The 23,039-nt window shown below is 43.8% G+C and overlaps 1 protein-coding gene across 1 annotated transcript; it reads right to left on the bottom strand.

The window, feature by feature from the left end:
• Window positions 1-15,844: 15,844 nt before the first annotated feature.
• Window positions 15,845-18,939, bottom strand: GDF5 (growth differentiation factor 5). Its single transcript, XM_066199209.1, has 2 exons — window positions 18,306-18,939; window positions 15,845-16,713 (listed from the first exon to the last, which is right to left on the bottom strand). The coding sequence occupies exons 1-2, from the start codon at window positions 18,937-18,939 to the stop codon at window positions 15,845-15,847; spliced, it is 1,503 nt and encodes a 500-aa protein (XP_066055306.1).
• Between the last annotated feature and the right edge of the window lie 4,100 nt (window positions 18,940-23,039).

Here is a 23,039-nt window from a genome sequence, read left to right as displayed (position 1 = left end):
TGATGCCAAACTGGGATCTGCATGTAAATGACACCACGTTTCCTTGAGAAAGGCAGCACCTAGCATCATATGCTCTTGGTGCTGCATATGATCATCTGCACAATGGAAGTAAAGGTGAGCAAGATTATTTATTTCAGAGTTGTGCAAGCCTGCGTGCTCAGTGATATTCAACAAATCCAGCATGCCCTAGCAGACTTTGCACACATTTTTTAGACACAGAAATTCAGAGTTAGTAACTTCCCAAGTACGGCCCCTCTATTAGGATCTATTAGTTGTTTCCGTACAGTTATGTAACCCAGGAACCTTTTTGACCTGTAGGTATGATCTAGGTATTACAATGAACATAGTTCACCTATGGGACACGTGGACCTTGAGTATTTTGCCAGGTTAGCAACGTAGACATATGTATACATCAACATCTTGATTTACTCCATCCTTAAAGCTTGTTAGTTACAGGATGTCCATGGGTAGGGGATGCTCCTGCTCCCTGTTCCACTGACAGGGTCTCCTTTCTTGATCATTAGGCTTGAAAGTATACAAAGACCTTACACCAAAGAACATCCTGACTTAAGATAATCGTGATATATTCCACATTTTTGCAACAGAATGGGAGGCTCCAGGTCTGTGTTGGGGTTTGGTTTGGAGGTGGCAGATCCGTGCCTGCCTGCCGCTGTCAGCCATGTCCTGGGCATGGTGGCTCTGCCCTGGAGCAGCAGGGAGAGCAGCATGGAAGCTGCCATAGCTCCTGTAGCTGAGGTTGGTCAGGCCATCCTGGCTGCCCCAAGCAACAGTGTGAACCTGTACACGTGTCAGCACTGGGATAGTACCAGGAGAACATGGCAGAGTCCCTCACCCAGAGTCCCCCAGAGCCAGCAGCTTGCTGGCAGGAGCCATCCTGCCTGTTCCTGCTACATATCCCCTGCCAAGAGCCATCCCACCTGTCCCTGTCGCGTGTTCTCTGCTCCTGGCTGCTGCTGGCACCAGCTTTCACGAAGCCACAGAATGAGCCTGAGCAGTGACCCAATGGGGGGAGACAAGCTGGCTTGTTTTGCCAGGTTAGACTGAATCTGGATCACATCTGCATCACCTCACAAAAGCCAGTGCTGGTGCAGATGTGAGCGGCAGCAGCTGGGGCAGGGAGTGAGTCCGCGCTGCCGGCAGCAGTGCTGGCTTAGAGGGCTTAGGGAACTATAATATTCTCCTCCTCTCTTTCCCAGCGCGTTAACTGGGATGTCAGCTTCTCAAGAGGGCAGTAGTAGCTGGTTTAATGGCCCTGAAATTTCACAGTAGTCCTTAGAAATCTTTCATATGTTCTTAAATATCAGGCCTCAGGAGCCCAATGGAATCACCTGTCTGAACTTCCTATCCACAGGCATCCCAGGTCTCTGTGCTTGCAGCTGGTCTTTCCCGAGATGTTCTGACTCCCCACAGCTATCTGCTGAAAAGGGTTTAACTGTGTCTGACAAGGTGTTTAGTTGTTGTTCTGATGAGGCAGGATGTTGAACAATGCAGGGAACTGTGGGATCTCTGTCGGGGAAATGCTACATTTCATTTTGTTCTTGTGCCTGCAGCAAATTCCAGGCAGGAAGGTTAAACCTGGTTTTGTTGCTTTCTATTTGCTTAGCTGCCCTTCATGCATTATGCTCAAACCAATATTAAATACCATTGTTAACAGCAAATTTTTTTGGGAAGGCAATAGAGAGAAGTGATTACACTTTTTTGAACCCTCTTTGCCATTATTGAGTTACAGCCATTAAAAATAACAATGCTTAAGAGGCCCTAAAGTGTGCAGTCATGCAGAGAAAAGGCTCTTGCCACAAGCAGTATCTCTCAGTGACGTGACATGGTCTGTCCACCACAGTGGACACTTTCCAGCTCGGAGCTGTGTCTGATAAATATTGACACTTACCTGGGTTTGTGTTAGTCTACCTAATGATGTATGAAATTATTCTGACACACTTCAGTTGGAGAAAGTTATTGGCCCACCTAAGATTCCTCTGCCTGTTGCTGCTCCATGTAGCACCAAGCCCTTTCCCTGTCAGTCTGTCTGAACACAGCTCCCAGAGGGAACAGAACAGCACAGCCTCTGATGGGATATGAAGCTAGAAGAATTGGCTATGAACCTGAGTTTCAGTTTTAGTTTCAGTTCTGAAGGGATTCCCTCAGTAAGAACACTGGCAATTTATTTCCCTTTACATATTTTTGCTGTCCTTAAGCTCATCCACTCAGCTCTACTCAGTGGGCAGCTCCACAGCTTTTTTGTCTTACACCAGAGATAATGAATCTTCCATGTGGAAGACTCTCCTCTTCCTGGGAGATTGTCACATGAGGCCACTCAAGAGGCTGAGAAACTCGCTGTCACATGTTTTCTGAAACACACTGGGGAACATCAACAGTGGCCTCAGGTGTTCATGTGGCTGAACAGAAAAGAAGGATCAGAAAGTATATGATGGTGCTTAATATATATAATGAATTGTAAAATAAATTTCTTATTATTTATAATAGTAATTCATTTATTAAGACATTATATTTAATGGGCCTCCTGATTTGGCCTCAATCCTGTCTTTTCTTTAACCTCTCCTAGGCTGGTTCGGTGGTCATTACTACAATTCTCTTTCCTTTTTGTCCTAATTAACAAGGAATGATAAATAACTTTTAAACAAGGACATTTAAATATTTGATCTTCCTGTCCTCCTCATTCCCCATCAGCACATAATTTTCTTTTGAATGTTGTCATAGCACATGCTTTTCCTGTTTTCACACAGAAAAACCGACTGATAATTTTTATGCAGGCCTGTGCTTTTATATTTTAAAATGTTAAATATGCAGGTTAACTGAACATCTTGAACTGAAGTCCCATAACAGCATGTTGTATTTTTCTGTTCTTGGACAAATGAAGAATCAAAATCAACGTGATAAGGCAATTTTTAGCCCAACATTTGCTGTGGGGAGCTCCCTCCTAGTGAAAAACAAATAGAGATTTAGACCAAGGCAAAAGTACAAATCTTTCAACTTAGATCTTTCCTCTGCTCATTCTCGAATTCCTGTTTAAGTAAAGATTTAAAATTGTATTAATTTTCCTTCTTAACCCCCTGCTCCTGCTTCTGCAGAAGTAGAGTCAAAGGAGTCATGTAAGGAAAGAGGATTTGTCCATGTTACCTGGGACAAGCAGAGCTTGGACATTCTAGCTAACTAGAGGGAAAATAGTCCATATGGGTATTCGAGGACACTGTGGAGATCATGACAAAGAGAAACCCAATAGAAAAAACTCAGTTAAAGTCCAGCAGGTTTTATTAATTCTGGTTTTGTGCCAATAGTGCAGAAGTGCCAGCTGGCCCCACAGCTACGTGAGCATCTTTCCCGGTGCTCCAGGTTCTGAAAGGGCGTTGTATGTACCACTGGAGCCAGTGTGGATCTGGCATTGCATCCTGTCTCATGCACTCCTTTAGGACTGGAAGTGCAGATCAGTGATAACATATACCTTGGAGCACTGGTGTATGTGGATTGACTTCTTCCAGAGCTTTCCTGGATGTGTCTGCACTGCTCTTAGCAGAACTCTGAGTTCCAGCAGAGTGGTGAGGGGCCATCTGACCGCACGGGGAAACCCGGGCTCACTAGATTCCTGGCTCTGGCTTTTGCTGAAGGAAAAGGGCATTTCTAAGCTTGAACTGGTAGTTCATAAACAAATTTGTCATACTTCGTTCTTGCAAAATTTTTCTCCTTTTCATATGGAATAAATCTGAAAACTTTGAGGCCAAGTCTACCCTTAGGAATATGTTACAAGCTGAAAAAGGACTTTTAATGGAAGAAAATAATATTATAGCAACGTAAAGGTGCTTAGTCCTCCCCATAAGACTCAGCTTGGGTTGTCAGTGTGCATACATTTTTCTATTGCCATTCCCAGGAAAAATGCTATTTAAAAATATGAAATTAAGATGTATTTTTCAATAAAAATACAATCCTTACAATTCACTATGGACCTTGAAAGGTTTGGCAAGTATGGAGATCAAATCCCTGATCTGGAATTCCTTGGCTAGAGGTGCAAAGCAGTCCTTGCTCTGGTCTCCAGAAGGGAGTTACCCCTCTTCTGCACCACTGCTGCAGGAGGAAAAGCAGACGTGAAGCAGAACAAGCTGCTCAGTGCTGCACCTCACTGAGTTTGGTGAAGCTTGGCAAGCACAACCTGAACTCCATGGCTGAACTGTTCAGGGAGAGTAGAAATAGAACCTGGTTACTTTTTCCAGGCTTTTATATCCTCGTGGCTGCTGCTACTGTTAAATATGATAAACTCCTATTTGTTCACATTAGCCAGCCATCAATACTCCCTGTTTGCTGGGCAAGCCCAGGACGTTCCCCTCCCCACCTGTCAAATCTGGAGTGTGCTTTGGCACCCTGCCACTGCAGTCTCAATGACTTGAGCAGAAACGAGACATCCCAGTACTTAAGCTGCCTCTGTTTCATGAGCTTTTCTTCCCATCTGTCTGCTTTCCGAAGAAGAAAGTGTTTGCTGGTCAGAGAGGTTTTCCACTTGCGCGTCCTTCAGCTTTCCATTACCTCTCCGAGGTTATATGGGGTGCAGGGCTATACACTGTACTGTACTATATGCAGAGGTGTTCGGACTTAATTTATTCCCTTCTCCTGGATAAAGATTATTGCAGCTGTGTGTTTTGGAAAACTATCAATGAAGGGAGTTCAGCTCATACAACACACTTTCAATAGGGTACTGTACTCTATATTTCCAGGTTCTGTTTTAATTACACTTGCATATTAGCTTGGAGGAAGCTGAAATCTGGAAAATGTTTTCTCATATACCATGTCTTAAACCTTCCTGACCTTCTGTTTTATACCAAGTACTTTTATGTTTGTGATGAAAACCATATAATATGGGGCAAGGTCTGGCTGTCCCAGGTAATCTACCAGAGACACACTGTCAGTCCTTCCTAGCAAAGACTAAGCAATTCTAACTGAGAAATGTCTCTACCATCCCTCACCCCAGCACCTTCCAGCAGTCCTTCCTTTTTCCCTCTCTTCACATGGCTCCTAACAAGAGCCCCATGCTGTGAATAGGGCATGCAGTGGCAGGGAAAGGCTCCTGCTGCTCTGAAGAATCTTGAGGGACTGAGTTACAGGATGGCTTGTGCAGTGCCATTGTCTGCCTGTATCCCAGAAAAACAAGGAAAAGGCCCAGCCTCACTAGAGGGGTTGTGTCCAGCAGTGCACTCCTACAGCTTCTCGGAGGCTGGTGAGCCAGAGCAGCCAAGGGGCCCTTGGGGTGCCTGAACAGTGGCTTCTCCTGGGCCAGGGGAGCAGATGCTGCTCTGGGGTGTCTGTACTGCCTGCACTGGGCACCACTGGAAAACAAAAAACAACAAAACAACCACCTAGTGTCCAGAATTTAAACCTCCTCAAGGCAACTGGCACTGTGCTGGGAGAGCGTGTTGTTGGTGAGAGCTCTGGCATGGCACGTGCCCTCTGCCAGGATTAAGCAGCTACAAGCAGGTTGCAAGCAGGCTACAAGATTACGGAGATGCTCTATGGACTCACAACAAGAGGTGCGAACCTCCTCCAGCAATCTGAGAGCATGTGCTTCTCAGGGCTGACAGCAAAACAAAATGTGTAGGAAATGGGCATCTGCTCTAGAGCAATTTTCAAGCAAACTTTAAATCTATGCCAAAGAGAGCACAACTTGATTTTCACATCCTTGGGATGTCTGGAGAATGTCCTGGGACAAAGGGAATAGGTGTGAATACGTGCGAGCAGCAGAGGGTTTGTCAGTCCCTTGCCCAGCTCTTGAAGCCCAGCACATCACCATTCCAGAAGTACAGATTGCTGCCAGCACCTTTCTTCTCTGTCTTCGTGAGGAGCTCACTCTTCCTGGAGGCATGGGATGGTAGCAACCCCTTCAGCCTGGGACCCTGGGCTCTGCTCTGGAGCCTGGCACTGACAGGGCTCATAAGGTCCCACCTTCACTTGTCCCAACACCTCACCCTAAAAAGCAAAGTAACTTTTACTTCATAATGAATAACAGGAATTGCATAAATCATATCAAGCAGAGACTTTTTAGTGGCATTGAAATGGGTTTTAACTCAGCTGTAAACAAGGATTTTCAACTCTGAGGCAAGAACTTATAAAATGGAAAGCTTTTCATTAGAAAGCAGTGATTATGGAAAAGCAGGGTTGGTCATAAGAGAATGCTGATTCTGAACTCCTAACATGATGTGGGAGCTGAGAGGGAAAGCTGATACCCAAACTATAAAGGTCAAAATGCAGTAAAAGTAGAGAGTTAGTAGTGCCTCTGTGGCGTTGATGAGACTGTTACTGCAACATTAAATGAGTTCTGGTGTTTACATACTAAAAGTATTTAGAGAAGTGAGAGCCTAAAGGAAAAAACCCAATGAGAAAAAAATCTGGTAATGAAGGTGCACAGCAAAAGCAGAACAAAGTCGATCAACCTCTTTCACAGAAAATAAGAGAAAAACATTCATCACAGTCTGCACAGGTAGAACAATGCCCATGGGAGTAAGTTTTTTCATGCAGCAGACAAAGAAGCCAATTCAGTAATTCAAAGTGGAAACTGGACAGTAAGTAGAAATAGCTGCTTATTAAAAAATGAAGTGCTAATATTCCCAGAATTAGCTTAGAGCTGAATGTGGTGAGCTTTTTAAAACTTTCGGTCTTTAAATCAATCCTGGATCTCTGTTTCCAAATATGTAATACCCAGCTATTATATAGCGTCATTGAATTCCACAGGAACATTAAAAATAGGCTTAAAAAAATAGATGGGAAAAGGGACAGCACATCAGACAGCCATGCTCCTCTAACAGGACAGTGGCCAACCCCTGGTAAGTCCTACTGGTTTGAGCCATGAGGTCCCATTGTACAAGTTTACTCCGGGTTTTGCCTTCATATGGAAGAACAGTTTTGCCAAGTTAGACCATGGATCCCATGGAGCTCATCTTCTACAGGAAACAGCAGATCCCCACAAAGAAAATAATGAACATGGAAATGGAAAATAAAGGACAAATGTGCAGCAAGGTTTTCTTGGCAAAGCTTTTGAACTTCCAGCTGCCAGGGGCTCAGAAAGTCCCATGGAGTCATGGTGAGCAGCTTTTCATGGATTTTTCTTCCTTTTCTTTTTTTAAAAGTATATAAATTTTAGCATCCCAACCAGGGTGTGCTCAGAAGTTCTGCAGCTGGGCTACCCTGAGGGAATCAGTGTCATTCTGCTTGCTTCAAGCCTGTCCTGAGCCACTATCATTTGGTGTACTGTGGTTCTTGTTTGAGAGAAAACTTGCTCCCAGTTCACATTTTTAGTCCTCACCACTTTTCCTTCTTGCCCCAGTCACCTGGGACTGCAGGGCTCCAGGCTCATTACTTCTCTCACAGAAGCTGTTCCATACTTCCTGTCCTTACTGCCCTTCTCCAGCTCTTTTGCATCCCAAAGTATTTCAGAGTTGAGTGCAATGGCTGCATATTGTCTTCTCATTTATTCCCTATTTCCCTCTCAGTCATTCCTAAAGTTGTATTTGCTTCACTGGTTGCTGTAAAAACTGAACTGACACTTCAGGGACTCAGAAGTAAATTTTTTTACCTGGGGTAGCAGAGCTCATCAGGCCAAATGATACTCATTGTTCTTCTTGCCCTTATCACATGCAAATTAAATTGCCATCCTTCAACCACATTATTAGATTCAGTCAGTATCAACAGCCCCATAATTTGCTTATGATTGCCAGTTCAGAACAGTCACCCTTTAAAGCACTGAATTAAGTTCCTTTTCTCTGGAAACTCCCAAACCTCTGGAATTTCCCCCAAATCCCAAGATTTCTTAAAAATCAGTAGGCTTACTGGTGCAGGTTAAGTGTTTTAAAACTGACAATGCCAGCACATGCTCCTCATCACTTTCTTATCTTACTGGCATAGGGAATATTTCATTACTCTTGCAAGAAGTAAATTATTTCCTATGGCTTTTTCTCTTACCAAAAATACAATGTTTTGAGAGATAGATAGCCCCACTGTGTTTTGAGATAAAGAGCAGGTCATTTTTCTAGAATTCCAAAGAATCAATTTGTGTTTAAAGTTTCTGTGCTACTGAAAGATTCCATCTTATATTTTCTGGAACTTACTGATCAAATATTATTATGCTCCTTCCGGTTGCTCAAGTCCTTTCTTTCTCTCCTCTCTCCTTCCTCACACTCAGTGTTTCTTATCTGTCTCTTGACTAATCCAGCAGCTGTTCTCACAATGTTCCTGAACCACCAGGCTGTCTGTAACCTGCTGTTTACCTAAGAACACAGGAAGTAAAAGAATCAGTTAAATGTGGAAACATGTACTTTAAGTCCTTCCTCGAGGTCAGATCAGCTATTCCCCAGGGGGTGTGCAGGAGTACGTGTCTGTCTCAGCCCTGCTTTGTCTGTCCAGCTTCATGCTTGTGGGGCACAGGCAGGAATGTGACTTTCCCGGTACCAGTGGGAGACATGGGGAGTTCCCCCTCCTGGTGCCTCCAGCCAGGCAGAAGTGCAGCAGGGAAAAGGAACTGGGCCCAAGCTCTCATCACCTTAGCAATTAAAAAACCTCCCAACAAACCCAGGGACTCTTGTGTTTAATAGGAGTCTCTCCACTCCCTTTTTTGCCTGGAAAGTAAGATCCTCTTGTGCCTGTAGCTGAATTCCAACAGGACAGAGGGACCCAAATACCAGTACCTGTCCCCAGCCAGGAAGTTCATTTGGGACACTGTCAGCTGGTGGCACTCACCAGCTCCTGCTCGGCAGAGACGCTTCAGCTCACTCTCCCAGTGCCTGGCTATTCCCTCTTGCTGTTGGGGAAGCTGCTTACTTTAGTGCTCTGAATCAGCTGCTGGAGCCAAGGGCTGGTGAGAAAAGCACAAAAATACCAATGTTAAGCACTTTGTAAAGTCCAGAGCTACCTTTAACCCCAGGCTGCACATGGCTAGGAGAAGACACTGCTTGTGCCTGGGGCCCAGCAATGACATCTGTGATCCACCTGAAAGTCTCATAAATGAAAATCCCTCATCATCCAGACTCAGGTTTCTAACGTCCGTTGGTTTGGACTCTCACAGCGGCACACATGGCCACAGTCAGTGTTGTGGGAAAGTTACTGCTGTTTCTGTCTGTTCAATGCCACTGTCAGAACTTATTTGCCTCTGCTGAGCTTCTGAAGTATTGTTTCAGCAAAGGTGTGGCCAGCAGGACCAGGGTAGAGATCATTCTCCAGTGCTGGGCACTTGTGAGGCTGCACCTTGAATCCTGGGACTAGTTCTGGGTCCCTCATGACAAGAAAGACATTGAGGGGCTGGAGCGTGTCCAGACGGGGCAGTGAAACTGGGGAAGGGTCTGGAGCACAGGCGTGATGAGAAGAAGCTGAGAGAGCTGGGCAGGCTCAGCCTGAAGAAAAGGAGACTCAGGAGGGAAGGAAGTTGTAGCCAGGTGAGGGTTGGTCTTTGCACCCACTGAACAGGTGACAAGACAAAAGAAAACAGCTTCAGGTTATGCCAGGGGAGGTTTAGGTTGGCTATTGAGGTAAATTTTTTCATGGAAAGGGTGATCAGTCATTGAACAGGCTGCCCATGGTGGAGTCACCATTCCTAGAGGTGTTCAAAAACGTGTGGATGTGGCACCTGGAGACATGGGTTAGTGGTAAACCTGGCAACTCTGGGTTAAGGGTTGGACTCCATGATCTTGGGGGTCTTTCCCAACCTTAACAATTGTGTGATTCCATGATCCAGCAGCCTGCTCTTGCTCTAAGCCTTCAGCAGTTTCTGGGATAGAGCTCTCAGGAAAGCCCTAGCAGCCACTAGCATGGGAAGGACAGGCAAATGCTAAGAAAGAATTACTTGCACCAAGCCCTCAGAATAAGGTTTTTTTTCCTGGTAGGCACATGGAGAGAATCACAGAATAATTTAGGTTGGAAAAGACCTCTGAGGTCATTGAGTCCAATCTTTGACTGATCACTTCCTTGTCAACTAAATCATAGCACTGAGTGTCACATCCAGTTGTTTCTTCAACACCTCCAGGGACGGTGACTCCACCATGTTCCTGGGCAGCTCCTGCCAATGCTTGACAACTCCTTCTGTGAAGAAATTCTTCCTGATGGCCAACCTGAACCTCCTCTGGTGCACCTTGAATCTGTGTCCTCTTATCCTGGTGTTTTTCACCTGGGATGTGTCTGTTCCCCCAGCAGCACTGCCACCCACCCAGCTCATGTATACTTGGTGGTACAACTACTCTACAGTTGCTCCTGCATTTGCTCCACCTTATTATTCAGTCTTTCACCCAGTCTCAGCTCCTGCTGTGGAGGCTGCCTGTCTGTGTCCCGCCAAGAGCCACTTGTCCCCAGGTCCTCTCTCCCAAGCCACATTTCCTTAGAGCACCTCCTCCTGCTTCTCCCCGCACTGCCTTTAGCCCTTTAATCCTCCCTAGCTGGGTTCCTGTAACCAACCCAATGAGTTAATGACTTCTTTGCCATCTGAAGTTTATGAGTCTTGTTTCACGTTGGCAGAAAAGAGAGCTGTGGGGAAGATATCCATCCCCTTCTCTCAGCATGGGGAGGACCCAAGTGGTGTTTCTTTTCTAAAATTCCTGGAGAAGGATTAATGTTTTGAAGGCATTTGCATGAGCAAACTGAAATGTCTCTGGTTTTATCAGTTAAAGCCTTATTTCTGGCTTTATGCAACAATCAATGGCATTGTGTAAAAAGAGGCAGATGGAAACTGGATGTGCAGAAGCAATACCTTCATTTTAATTCAATTTCATTAGTTATAATGGCATTTCTCTGGCAGTATGATGGGCCGAGGCTGCTTAGCCTGGATTCCTGGATGGCAAAGTATGGCTTAAGATATTATATCAAAGAGATTCTAAGAGAAAAAACAGTGAAAAGAACATTTTCTGTCCCCTAGCAGAGGGTCAGCCAATTAATCACTGTTATTGTTGACTAAGTCATTTTTTCTTGACAGCTGTGCCCTTCAAAATGACATCAGGGGAAACTGAATCCATTTGCATTACTTCAGCTGGCCAAATCACTGCAGAAAGTTGAAACTGGTTCTGAAAAAAACAACGAGGAAAACAGGGACATCAGTGAACTTTGAATGACAGAATAAATGGGCTATTCTGAGCACTCAGCAAAGTGCATTTACTGCTCTGTATTTACTGTTTTTCAAAAAAGTTAAGATTATTGTTTATTGAATTTGTTGAGAAGCAATGAAATCTCCTGCAATTTTATTTTTAAATATCATTTTTACTACCCAACAGCAACAGTAAATCCATAAAATAACACGATTGACCAGGACTATGGAGTAAAAAAAAAAATTTTGTTTGCTTTGTACATTCTTATTAGTCTTGGCTAAGATGTTATAAAAGCAGTATCTTTTAACACCTTTTATTATACAAGGGTCAAGGGGTTTTTATGTTTCTTAAAGAAAGCTTCAAATAGCCCACATAGCGGGTTCCTGCATCTTTCATATAGCTGCTGTATAAACAAGCCCATTTTACACAGGAAATGACATAACCATGTAAAAGTGTACATGGAGTTTAGGCACATATTCAAACACTAATGGGAATGCATTGTTTTCAATGGCATACTTTTATGTTTACCTATTGAGCTTAGTACCCATATTTTAGCCAAATACAACAAAAATTATCCACACATACCTGTCTTAGAGTGTACTGTTTATTTGAAATTTGGACCTTCACAAAGACTCTCGTGGGACAGATAATGACCCTAAAAAGTAAATACAAATGAGGCATTCTCAGTGAGAGAGTGAAACCTGCCATCATAAAGGTGGAAAGCTAAACTTTTAACCTGTATTGCTTTACAGCTCAGGTTTCTGCCATGCAGTTGCTCACACCAGCTCACCCATGGGAAGAAAGCCGTAACAATAATTTAGGGTGTCTATCTTTGTACATTATATAATGACCTGGCTAAAGAAAGTAGTGCCAAACTCCTGCAGTCATATAATCACAGAATCACTCAGGTTGGAAAAGACTTCCACTAAACCACATCACCAAATGTCTTATCTGGTTGTTTGCCGAACACTTCCAGGGATGGTGACTCCAGCACTTCCTTGGCCAATGTCAAGGTTCCCTGTTTCTCTCCAGTTTCTGTGCTGAGTGTCAACTCCAGGGTGTGCCTTATTCCTAAATCCCTGGGATTGGAGGGGAATGAAGTTCGAGTGAACCCTGCCTGGGTCTTTCTTTTGTGCTCATCCGTGCCATTCATGTACCTTGGGAAGTTTCAATGCCTGTTTCTGTTCACGTGCCAGGTAACTGAAACTGCAGACTGCCATGTAATGTCTTGACAAGATTGGCAACAATTTGTGAGAAGGCAGAAGTTTGTGACAGGGGATTCCAATGCCTCCAACAATGTACCAATAAAGCACCTATAGTCTACTACACATTTACACCACGAAGAAAGTGAGTAGAGCATTCCAGAATAAAATAGTGTTGAACCACAATTCCCAGACTTATCAAAAAATGTCACGATGTAAATGCAAAAGGACACTCTGGACATTGCAATACTGGTTTATAACTAATGGTTATAAATTCAATTATAAAACTCAATTTAAAACCTCAAAGTGAAAAAGAACCTACTCTATTCCTATGCCCACAATTATAAATTCCTCACTTTGAGCTGAACCAAACTTGAGCAGTGCCAGGACTGTGCCTTCTGTATGTCACCACATTTGAGTGACCAGCCCAGCAAACTGAATGTCATGTTACCTCCTAACCCGGACACTTGGGCTTAAACTGCTTCTGTTCTGGCCAAACTCATTTTTGAAGCAGTAATAATCCATTATGATTCCAGCATTTTATTGTCTGTAGTTTCAAATTTGTTTAAACTGACACTACAGACCTACTGGTGGTTTGGTTTCTTATTTTCCTTTCTAGGTATAGCAGAATGTAGGCTTTTGAATGATTACCAAAGGGTGTCTTTCAAGACACTAGTTTGTCAGTATTTCTTTTAAGTTTTCCTCAGATCATACTGTTTGCTTTGGGATAATTGCAAAACCTTGGTATATTTTTCCATTTAGATGCTGATACATACTCAATTTAGATACAATTTACCTGAGCCTTGATCTTGCTTTATTCATGCATTGAAAAAGTCATACAAGGACACCAAGAAAGAACCTCTGACAGGTTTATACCTACTAGGCTTTAGAAACTTTCTATTGTGACCAGCCTCACCAGGACTCTGAGGCTGGTCACCAGATCTGCAGTATGAACTGAACAGGAATTTTCCTCCTCAGATTTCCAAACTATCATGCCTTGTGTGTGACACCAGTGCTCCCATCCCCCACAGTTGTTACAGCGCTTGATGAATCCAGGTGGTACTGAAGCAAACTGCCCCATGCTGGCAGTCCTAATCCCAGGAGTTAACTTGTCTTAACTTAGATTTGCTTCAAGTGTATTTAAATAGACAGTATTTGCTATTTTAAACTGATCACGCTGAGCCATTGTGGAATGGGCCTGTGTGGTTAAGAACTGGCATGGCACAGTTGTCTCTCCTATGTCAGAGCAGAGATTTCCTTGGGAATGTGCAAACAGCATTCCCAGAGAGGGGGAGCAGCACTTGCCTAAGGAAGAAAGGAGACAACCCTTTGTCATGGTCATCTAGCAAACCTCTCCAGGAGATGGCTGGAGCCAGTGCTAGAGGAAGCTGCAAACACACCTGAGAACAGCCAGGAGCAGGAAAAGAACTGCTTGAACAGATCGGAGGAAGAAAAAGCTTGAGCTGCCCTCCTGGCTTTACACTTGGCAGGGGAATGTTTTCCCTCCTACTGTAGCAATGGTAAAAATCGTTTAGTAAAGCTTAGACTTGTAGTTTTGAAAGACTGGCTGGTGATAAGCAGTTAGGGCTGGGGTCAGCAACTGCTGTGCCCAGCCTAAGGCTCCATGAGGATGAGGAAGAGCAGTACCATGGAAACACTGAGAATCCGGAAGGGAGATGGGGAATCCCTGCGGGCAGCCCTGACCTATCAGAAAATCCATAAAATGTCTGAATTTCTCACACACTTGTTACAAAGTAGCTTCAAGTGCTCATCATTCTACCTGCCTGCTGCCCTGCACTCTGGGGATTCACTGGCAGCTTTCTGGTCCCCAGATTTGCAGCAGGCAGGCAGAAAACTGCAGTCCCTGCAGGCAGAAAACCAGGCAGGGTCAGTCCCTGTGGGCAGGAATGACAGCACTGAGCAAATCCCACAGACCAAATTTCCCTGCAGGGCTGTTCTGCATCCCCAAGCTGCAGGTGAGGGCACAGGGCAGGTCACCTGCACAGGGGTTCCCCAGGTGTCTGGCAGCAAGGCTGCTTATCCAGGTATGTTAAGCTGGTTAAAGGCTGAGCTGCCCAGAGAGTGCAGGAGGAAGGGCAGAGCTTTATGTCACTGTTTATGGCCACTGACCAGGAATTTAGGATGGTTTGCTGCTGGTGTGAGCTTGAGAATGTCCAGACTGGGGTACTGAGCAGAAGGACCTTGGAGACTGTACTCAGCTCCCTGCCTCGACCCACACCAGTGATGCTGTGCAGAGCCAGGAAATCTTATGACTTGATGGTCTAAGCAATATCAAACCTTAGCATTTATATTTTTTACTACTGATAAACTCCTTCAGTAATATCTGATGGTTCATAGGACCTTTCTCATCCCTCTGTAGTTGAACATTTGGTACCTACTTTTGTGGGTGGAAACATGCAGGGGCAATGCCATTTATAATCCATGTCTGTAATAGATAAAGGGGATATACAAGCCCACAGCCCTTGGAGGGTGGAATAAAAGGATACCAAAGCTCTTTTGCAACCATCTGAATAACTTATTTTTGCCCCAAATACATCAAGTCATAGTGTCATACCCCACCAGATCAAACCAGGCCTTCCTTTCAGATCGTTCTTTCAATGTTTCCAGTTTCTCTCTGTGGCAGCAAAATACACAGACATGTTTGCATACCCCTGGGATCCTGCAGCACGGAAAAGTCCCTTCACTTGTATTCATTGCACAAAAACATAAAACAATTTCTTAATTGTGTTATAATTATGCAGAGTTGGACAGCTAGGCACAATGCAGCTCTGTGTCAATAATTTATTACATCTTATGCCATAATTGAACACTTTTGCTATGAGCATTTGAGAACAACTTGAACCTTATACAGAATAATATATTTTGCTACATAATAATGGAAAGGTGGATACTTAAGAAGGATATGTAGCTTGGAGGAAAACATACATGGAAGCAAATACCTCCTACCTCACCTATCTTCATGTAAAACTTAAAACTAAACCAACATATTATATTTAATGACCCCTTTTTATATATGCATAGTTTCAAGAGCTAATCAGAAGGAAATCATATTACAGTGCAACTATTTACACCAAGATGGGGGCACACGAGAACAAAACTCTTCTCAACATTGGGACTCTTTTCTCACATTTATGAATGGACAAACCACATGGGAATCAGACAGAAATTCAGTCTCAAGAACAATGTTCAAGGAACAAACAGATCATATCCACAGCTCATTGATATCATCTCCATCCACTGCCTCGAGGCTAAAAGCAGGAGGTCTCAAGGTGTACAAGTATCATCTTCTCTGTCATGGACTTCACTTAGAGTCAGTCCTGTGTTGCCAGCGGCACAAGACCTTAAATCCAGCTGTGTGACAGCATCCAAATGCTACTGAAATATGTCCATGGAGAGACATATAGAAGCACTGGATTTATTGCTACATCCTTGTAAACATACTTACCCTAGGGGTAAGAAATCTAGTTAACCTTGTTGGAGGAAAAGTTACGTCCAATGTGTCACATTAACTTTCATAACATATTCACGCGAGCATCTGTTCTGCTACCTACAACCACACGACTCCACCACCATGTCCTCGTACTGCTTGTAGACCACGTTGTTTGCAGAGTCAATGAAAAGGATGCTGATGGGGCTCAGCCGGGTTGGGACACAGCAAGTCGGGGGAGTGGATTCGGGGTCCATCGAGTTCATTAATGTCTGGATAACTGCATGGTTGGTGGGCTCCAGGTGGGATCGGAGGGGGAATTCACAGAGCCCTTCGCAGTGATACGCCTCATACTCCAGAGGGGCTATTATCCAGTCATCCCAGCCCATATCCTTAAAATTCACGTGGAGGGCTTTTCTGCTACACCTTGCCTTCAGATTCTTGGTGGGCCTCTTCCCTTGCCGTGTTGCTAGAGGAGCTCTTCTCTTCCGCCTCTGGTTGAATAAGTACTCATAAACGGTTTTGTCATCTTGGCCAGATCTAGCTTTGATTTCATTGAAGAATAAGTCTCTTTTTTTTGTCCTCCCAAATACCAAGAACAGAGCCTTTTCATTGACCTGTCTTCCTGTTCTATTAAATCCCACACTCCGGAGATCAACAGCTCTTCCCCTGTCAAAAGTTTCCAGTTCAAAACACAAGTTAACCAAGTTTTTAAAGTTTCTGAAAAGTTTCCAGATGTCAAACACTTCCCACTTGGGTGTATCAGTGATACTGACAGTCCGAGAGTCCAAGAGTGTTGAGGCTTGTCTGTTTGTAGAGCAACTAAATAATTTTACTTGGGAAGTTTTTCCAGAAGAATGAGACTTCCATGTATCAGAAGGTTTTTTTCTCAATATTCGAAGCTCTGCTCCCAGCAAACCGTCTTTTTCTAATGCACTGATGTCAAAAATATATTTTTGTTTTCTTATAGTTGGTGCTCGTTCATCTAAAAAAAGCACACAGATTTTTTCAAGGTATATCAAGCACAGACCAATATCACTTATTCAGTTCTTAATGGTTATCCTCAAATTTGCTTATAAGCCTCGAAGTTAGCCCACTGAACAGAAAGAGCAATTTTTGTCTAAGGGATCAACGCCACGTAGGGACTCAGAACTCAGGGACTCACCAGAGAAATGAGTTTCTGAGTCTGTCTTGTAGAAATCTCATTTCTTTCACCAGTGGGCATTTTCTACCTTCAAAGTTGTGATTAGCCAGTTGAAAAATAATACTTTTTCAGAGCTGAGCATTCACAGGACCTATTCACCACTTATATCCCACTTAAATTACTGAAACAGAGCTTCATTGGTGGCCAGGCCTTATGCTGGCTCCAAACATGAGCAAATTTACCTTTAGATGATACAATAGTGAATTACTCCTTTAAAACTAGCATCCCCAGGAACTGGCAGACACTAGGATAATTGCCTAATTACCTAAACCTCACATGATTCACAATTTTTCAAACTGGGCAGAAAAACATTCCTCCCTTTATCCTGACTTTACATTTGCTTGCTTCAGCTGGTGAGGAATATGGCATAGACAGCCTCCCAGTGACATGACATTAACAGTGCCTTCCAGTGGCAAGCTGGGAACCTGAAAGCAGCACTTGTGAGCAGTGTATCCCCCTTTCCCAGCATCCAAGCTGTTAGTGAAGAGATGGCAAACAAATCCAGTCCTGGTGAGTCTTTCATCACAATTCCTTCACCAGCTGTGTTGCTTCCTTGAGAACATGACAAAACTCTTACAAATGTCACTGGAGGCAACATGGGGCTCCCAAAGCAGGGTGGTTAGGTGAACATCATTTGTTGGGAGGCTGGTTATTTCTCCTGTGAAAGCAGACACCTGCCCAGATTTCCAAAAGTATTTGGAATGGGAATGTTGAGCTGCAAATTTTCGAGTCCTGGATGTAATTTCCCTCAGTAGCCTATGCTGAGCTGTGGGCTCCTTGGTGGTACCTGAAGCTTTTAAGTTAATACAGATACAGCCACCCCACAGAATAATGACTCCTGGGTCTACAGTGTAGTTCCTTGCAATTCTGCTTTGAACAAACCAGGCTGTCCCTTTCATACTGGAATTTGTGGGTTTTTTTCACAGAATAGCTCCGTTCTTAGGATACTATATGTTTTTTAGGTACATTATGCAGTGTGCATACATTAGTATGTATGCACACTACAATCTATTGTTAGCTGTTTCCATGAGCCAGTTTCCAGCTAGCTAGAAAGAAAATAAAACAAAAAAGCAGAAAGTTTTTAAACACCTAAGCATGCAAAGACTGATTGATTTTCAATAATATGCATCTAAAATACTTCCTAAATGTTTTCTTTGGCTGCCACACAACCACCTAGTTCTGCCTGTAAATGAGTTTTCCAAGATAAGGCAGGAGGACAAAATCTGCAGCAAAGTTGTGTGATTTAATTTACATTAAAAAGAGCTATTTGACTTTACTAAAATACGATTATTTTCCAATACTCTCTGTATTTATAAACACACTCAGGCATCTCTCTCTGTTCACACTCACCCACACACAAGCTCCTTTCTTACCTTGTCCTTTGTCTATAAAGCTGGTTATTGTATTGGCAAGTCCAGCCTCCAGTTTTACACTTCCATTAACACCCTTTCTTTCTGTATCTGAGAGAGTCCTGTACAAAGAGAGCATGTATTCATGTGGCGTTATCGGGGGATGTCGGAAAGTTTCCTTAGCTTCCCTCTGGGTTACAGGCTCTTTGGTCTTTTTAGTTTTGAAAGAATCAGTGTCAGCACTGCTTGTGCCAGTTTTTTTCAAAGCCACCTTGCTGCTAAAATTTTGAACCTTTGGAGTCACTGTCCTTACTCCAGAAGGTCTGCTGGGGAGATGTCCTACCTTGCCCTCCGTGGCTGCTGTTTTTGAGGGAACCTTCTTTGAGTCATCGTTCTTGGCCAGCAGAGCTCCAGCCTGAACAGCACTGCTTTTAGTCCTGGCCTTTGAGGTCCCAGCACTGTATCCATGGCTTGCAGTCCTCAGTGTACCTGCCCGTGCGGGGTGATTCCTCTCCTTTCCTTCGGGTTTCAAAAAACCTAGTTTAGATCCTAGATTACCCTGGCCTGCTTCAGAATTACTCAGCACTCCAGGAACTAGATCCAGAGACAGCCAAGTCAAATGCCAAAGCAGTAAAGTGAGAAAATGCAGGATTTTCATCCTCTGGTCTTCCTCTGAATGCCACTAAAGAAAAAATCAGAAAAGGTTCCTCCAGTTTGGCAGAAAAAAACATGAAAGAAATTAAAAACCAAAGTTAGCAAAAACGGTTTTCGTTTGAGATTAAAACATTTCAAATATCGTTGTTCAATACTTGTATCCAGTCCCATAGTGGAAATGCTCATGTACTCAGATACGATCTCCCCTGACTTCAGTTAGCAGCTATAAAGAACTTGTTCTTGAAAAGAGAAAGTTTACCACCTCGTTTTCTTCTGTAAAACTGACTGAAAACTTGAAGGAGTCTTGTTTAAATCCAAGGGTGGTTTTTTTTTTTTTCCAAGAAGGAAGAATGGCGTAATGCTGCCTCTGTGTTAAAAGGTTTTTTTAAAGTTTTGAGTTTTGAATCCTTTCCAGTGAAAATATTTCACACACAGAGACCTGCAGGTGCTCAGAAATCTTTTACAAACCTGAACTCTGGAATTGGAAACGGAATTCCAACAAACCTATTTAATTACTCTCTGATGTCATGCTGTCTAAACTAATTTAACTGCGATATATTTCTTTAAAAAAATCTTCTTTACCCTTTTCATTAGCATGAGTCATACTCTGCCTCATGTGAAACAGCTCCACAGGCTCAAAACTCCAGAGGATGCCTTTTCAAGTGGCAGCATGACCTCTGCCTCAGCCCTCGGTGAACTTCACGTTTAGACAGGACAAACTGCAAGATCAACAACTAAGAGCTGTCACACAGTCCACTGGACACATACATAAACTAATTTAGAAATAATTCATGGAGCTCTTTTTCCAGAGAACTTTAACAGTGGCTTCACTTCGTCCCCCTGTGACTGAAGGGCTGCGCTGTAACGCGGGCGCTTAACGAGGGTAACGTTTAATTTTACATAAACACAACAGGGCCGTGCCCGCAGTCAGTGTATTTTGGCTTATTTATTGCTGTGCTTAAAAAAGCCCGTGTCAGCCCAGCTGGAGAAGCAGCTCCTGCCGGAGAGGGTGCCCCGCGGGGCGGGCGCGGTGCAGCGGGGCAGCAGTGCACCCTGCAGGCAGCCATCCTCCGCCTCCTCCTTCTTCTCCTGCAGAGCCATTCGGGAGCTGGAGACAGGCCGAACCCCGAGACTCTTGAACACCAGCCTTTCTCTTAATTTTAGGTGAAAAATATCCAAGAGCTGCTGACCCCGGGGCCCCAGGAAGGCTGCAGGTCAAAACCAGCGCTCCTCACGGTCAGGGCTGTCCTGCAGCTTTCAGCCATCCAGAAGAGAGTGTGGAGCAAGTGTGTCTTTCACAAGCTGCAAAAACCGAACTGTTGTTCTAAATGAGCCTTCGGGAAAAGAGGCACTGTGCTGGACTGAGCAGGGATTATTGGGACCCATCTCTCATCTTGCACTGATGCTAAGCCCAGTCCCTTTCCTGCAATTGCTTTTCTTTCTGAGTTAAGATGAAAGGGAAAAGATACACCACTTTTTATCTTGTTCTGTGTGTCCTGTAGCATTCCCCACCCACCCTGACTACTATCAGAAACACTGAACTGCTTTCATAAATCACTACCTGCATGACATGAAGAGCTCTGAACACTTCACTTGTTTTGATGGAGGAACTGAAGGATAGAAGAGTCCAGTGATTTTACAGATGTCACAAATAAGGTAGATTCAAATCATTATCCTGATTTTGATCCAATGGCCCTTCCTCTGATGTCAGTTGTGCTTTTGATATTTCCCTACAAAATAAAGCAGCTTCTCCTGAGAGTTACCTCTGGTGAAACCATTCCCTAGCAGTCACTCCACATCATCCCATGGCCTCCCCAGCCATGCCATCACTTTATCCTTCCCATATTGCCCACCTCTCTGCTGGATAGTGTGCTGTATCTGGTTCTGCACCATGGGGGTATTGACCAGCTTGCCAGTAAGCCACAAAAGTGGCTAAATGTTGAGTTTCCACTTTTAATCTGTCCAGCTTCCAGTTTTCACAATGCTTGTAAGAATTTAGTATCTTTAAAAGGTCATCTGCTCTATCAAACTTGACTGAGATTTGCAAACAGATTTACAAATTATTTAAGAGATGGCCATGAAAGAACAGGAGGTTGGACAATGTGATTACATGGGCCTTGTCTAAGTAAATTAGATTAAAGCATGATCGTTCATATGTTCAAAGAATATTTACATGTCTGAGATAAAAATATCTTAGTGGGCTGGGCAAAGCTAGACAGAAAGAAAAAGGGAAAGCAAGAAAACAAGGTGTGCAAACTGATTTCTCTTTAAAAGAGGCTCTCTTGAAGCAAACTCCATATCAGTGCTTGGAACCACGGGAGCATGGATGCTGTAGAATGCACTGCGCCCCACAGATGCCAGAGTGGAATGCTGACCTTGAACAAGACCCACAGACTGGGGGGTTTCTATGAGTCCTACACCAAAGTGGAGTTATTCCAGCTGGCTAAAATCAAACTCCACTGGTATCTTCAATTTGTAGCAAGAAACCCTCCTGCTGGTGAGGTTCTGGATACAGGACACAGTGGAAGCAGTGTCCTGAATCTCTCACTGCTCACCACCAGCCGAATTCCTGTGCACCCTCAAGTGGCTGGGTTCACATAGCCCACCTGTCCTTCTCGGCCCATTCTGTGACAGCAGCTCCTCCCTCACATGGTGTGTGTAGGGATTTGAAAACAAAGGGCCACCTGTGTCCCTGCTTCCTGGAAGTGCACTGCCTCCTGTCCTCCAGATCCTGAGATTATCCCTACATGAGCTGTGACACCTTCTCAGACAATCTCAGCAAGCCCTTCTGGATGTCCAGCATGGTCTAGAGGAAGGGATCACTCTGGAGAGCCAGAGGAAGATTTCATAGAGTTGATAACATTGCCATTCCCTGAGGATGAATGGCTCCACTGGATATGTGATGCCAAGAGTTAGAATTTGTTCTCTGCTGCAAACTTGCAGTTGAAGCTGCACATATAGTTTTTATTCTAGTGATCTATCAGGAATTTCATTGTCCTTTCCCAGGGGGACTAATTTCCAGAAAGGACTTACAGGACTGAGTTAGCTCCATATATTAGGCCATTAGGCTGTCTTATTGTTTTGCTCATTGAAACTAATTATCATTCTGTTTCTGTGACGATTTAGACCTCTGTACCATAGCTCTTGGGGGACTGTTTTTTAAAAGTGTGAAGTTATAATTTTAGGAAGGAACTTAGCATCTCTGTGCTTTTCAAAAGGAAAGAATTACACAAAAGTTTACAGATGTTGTAATTAAAACTTGCTTGTCTTAGGGCAGAGCAAAACAAATGTAATGTTTCCACTTCCATGTGAAGGTGGCATAATTTTAAAACACTGTGCTACAATGTTGTGATGTTAAATTTAAAAAAAATGGAAGTCCAAAGAAATAATTGTGTCATTGGTTATCAAGAAACTTGGCCACATCTGCAAACAGTAGTGAAGCACAAAGCACAGAATAGAAACATGGAATATCCTGAGTGGGAGTATTATTTTTGTTTCTTGATTCCACAGATGTACCTAATTCTCCCAACTCTGAATGAAGTGGATTTTTTTCCCCCTAATTTTAGCACGTCTGCCTGTCACCAATTAGAAAAAGTCAGGGTTTGTTTGAAGCTTCTTCAAGCCTATTCACTGAAAGTCCCTCCATTTGGCGTACAATGCTAATTAGCCGGAGCTGCCTTTGATAGGTATTGTTCACCTTTGAAACAGAAGCACGTTTAAATGATTCAAGATTTGAGAGAGAGATTCAGAGATCCCAAATTACTTAGCTGACCAAAGAGAATTTTGGTGGCAATTAATTTATTCTACCCCTTTTAAAAACCTGGAATGTCAGTGAAGCATTCACTGTCAAGGCAAAAAGCAGGGACCGGAAAAAAAAATCCAGTGTTACTTAGCAGCCAAATACAAAATGAAACATGTTTTTAACGATGAGGTTAACTAACTCCCAGAAAACTCCCGATGAAATGCGGAGTATTCACTACCAGTTTTGCGGATTACATTCCCTGCCGGCGCAGCGGAGCGGAGCGGAGGCGCCGCCAGCGGCCGGGGCTGTGCGCGCCGCGGGCCGGCCCCGCCGCCCCTCACGGAGCCTGCGCGGCCTGCGGG

This window comes from Chamaea fasciata, unplaced genomic scaffold (genome assembly GCF_029207755.1).
Source record: "Chamaea fasciata isolate MVZ Bird 193981 ecotype frontalis unplaced genomic scaffold, bChaFas1.0.hap1 SCAF_17, whole genome shotgun sequence".
NCBI classification, from domain to species: Eukaryota; Metazoa; Chordata; class Aves; order Passeriformes; family Sylviidae; genus Chamaea; species Chamaea fasciata.
Note: the sequence above shows the minus strand (reverse complement) of the source record. Positions and strands in the feature narration are given on the sequence as shown.

Bases quoted from the DNA above. Each gene is read 5' to 3' on its own strand.
- GDF5 (XM_066199209.1), bottom strand. From the start codon at position 18,939: ATGAAAATCCTGCATTTTCTCACTTTACTGCTTTGGCATTTGACTTGG. The intron at 16,714-18,305 runs GTAAGAAAGGAG...TGCTTTTTTTAG, and splicing joins CTTTATAGACAAAGGACAAG to ATGAACGAGCACCAACTATA.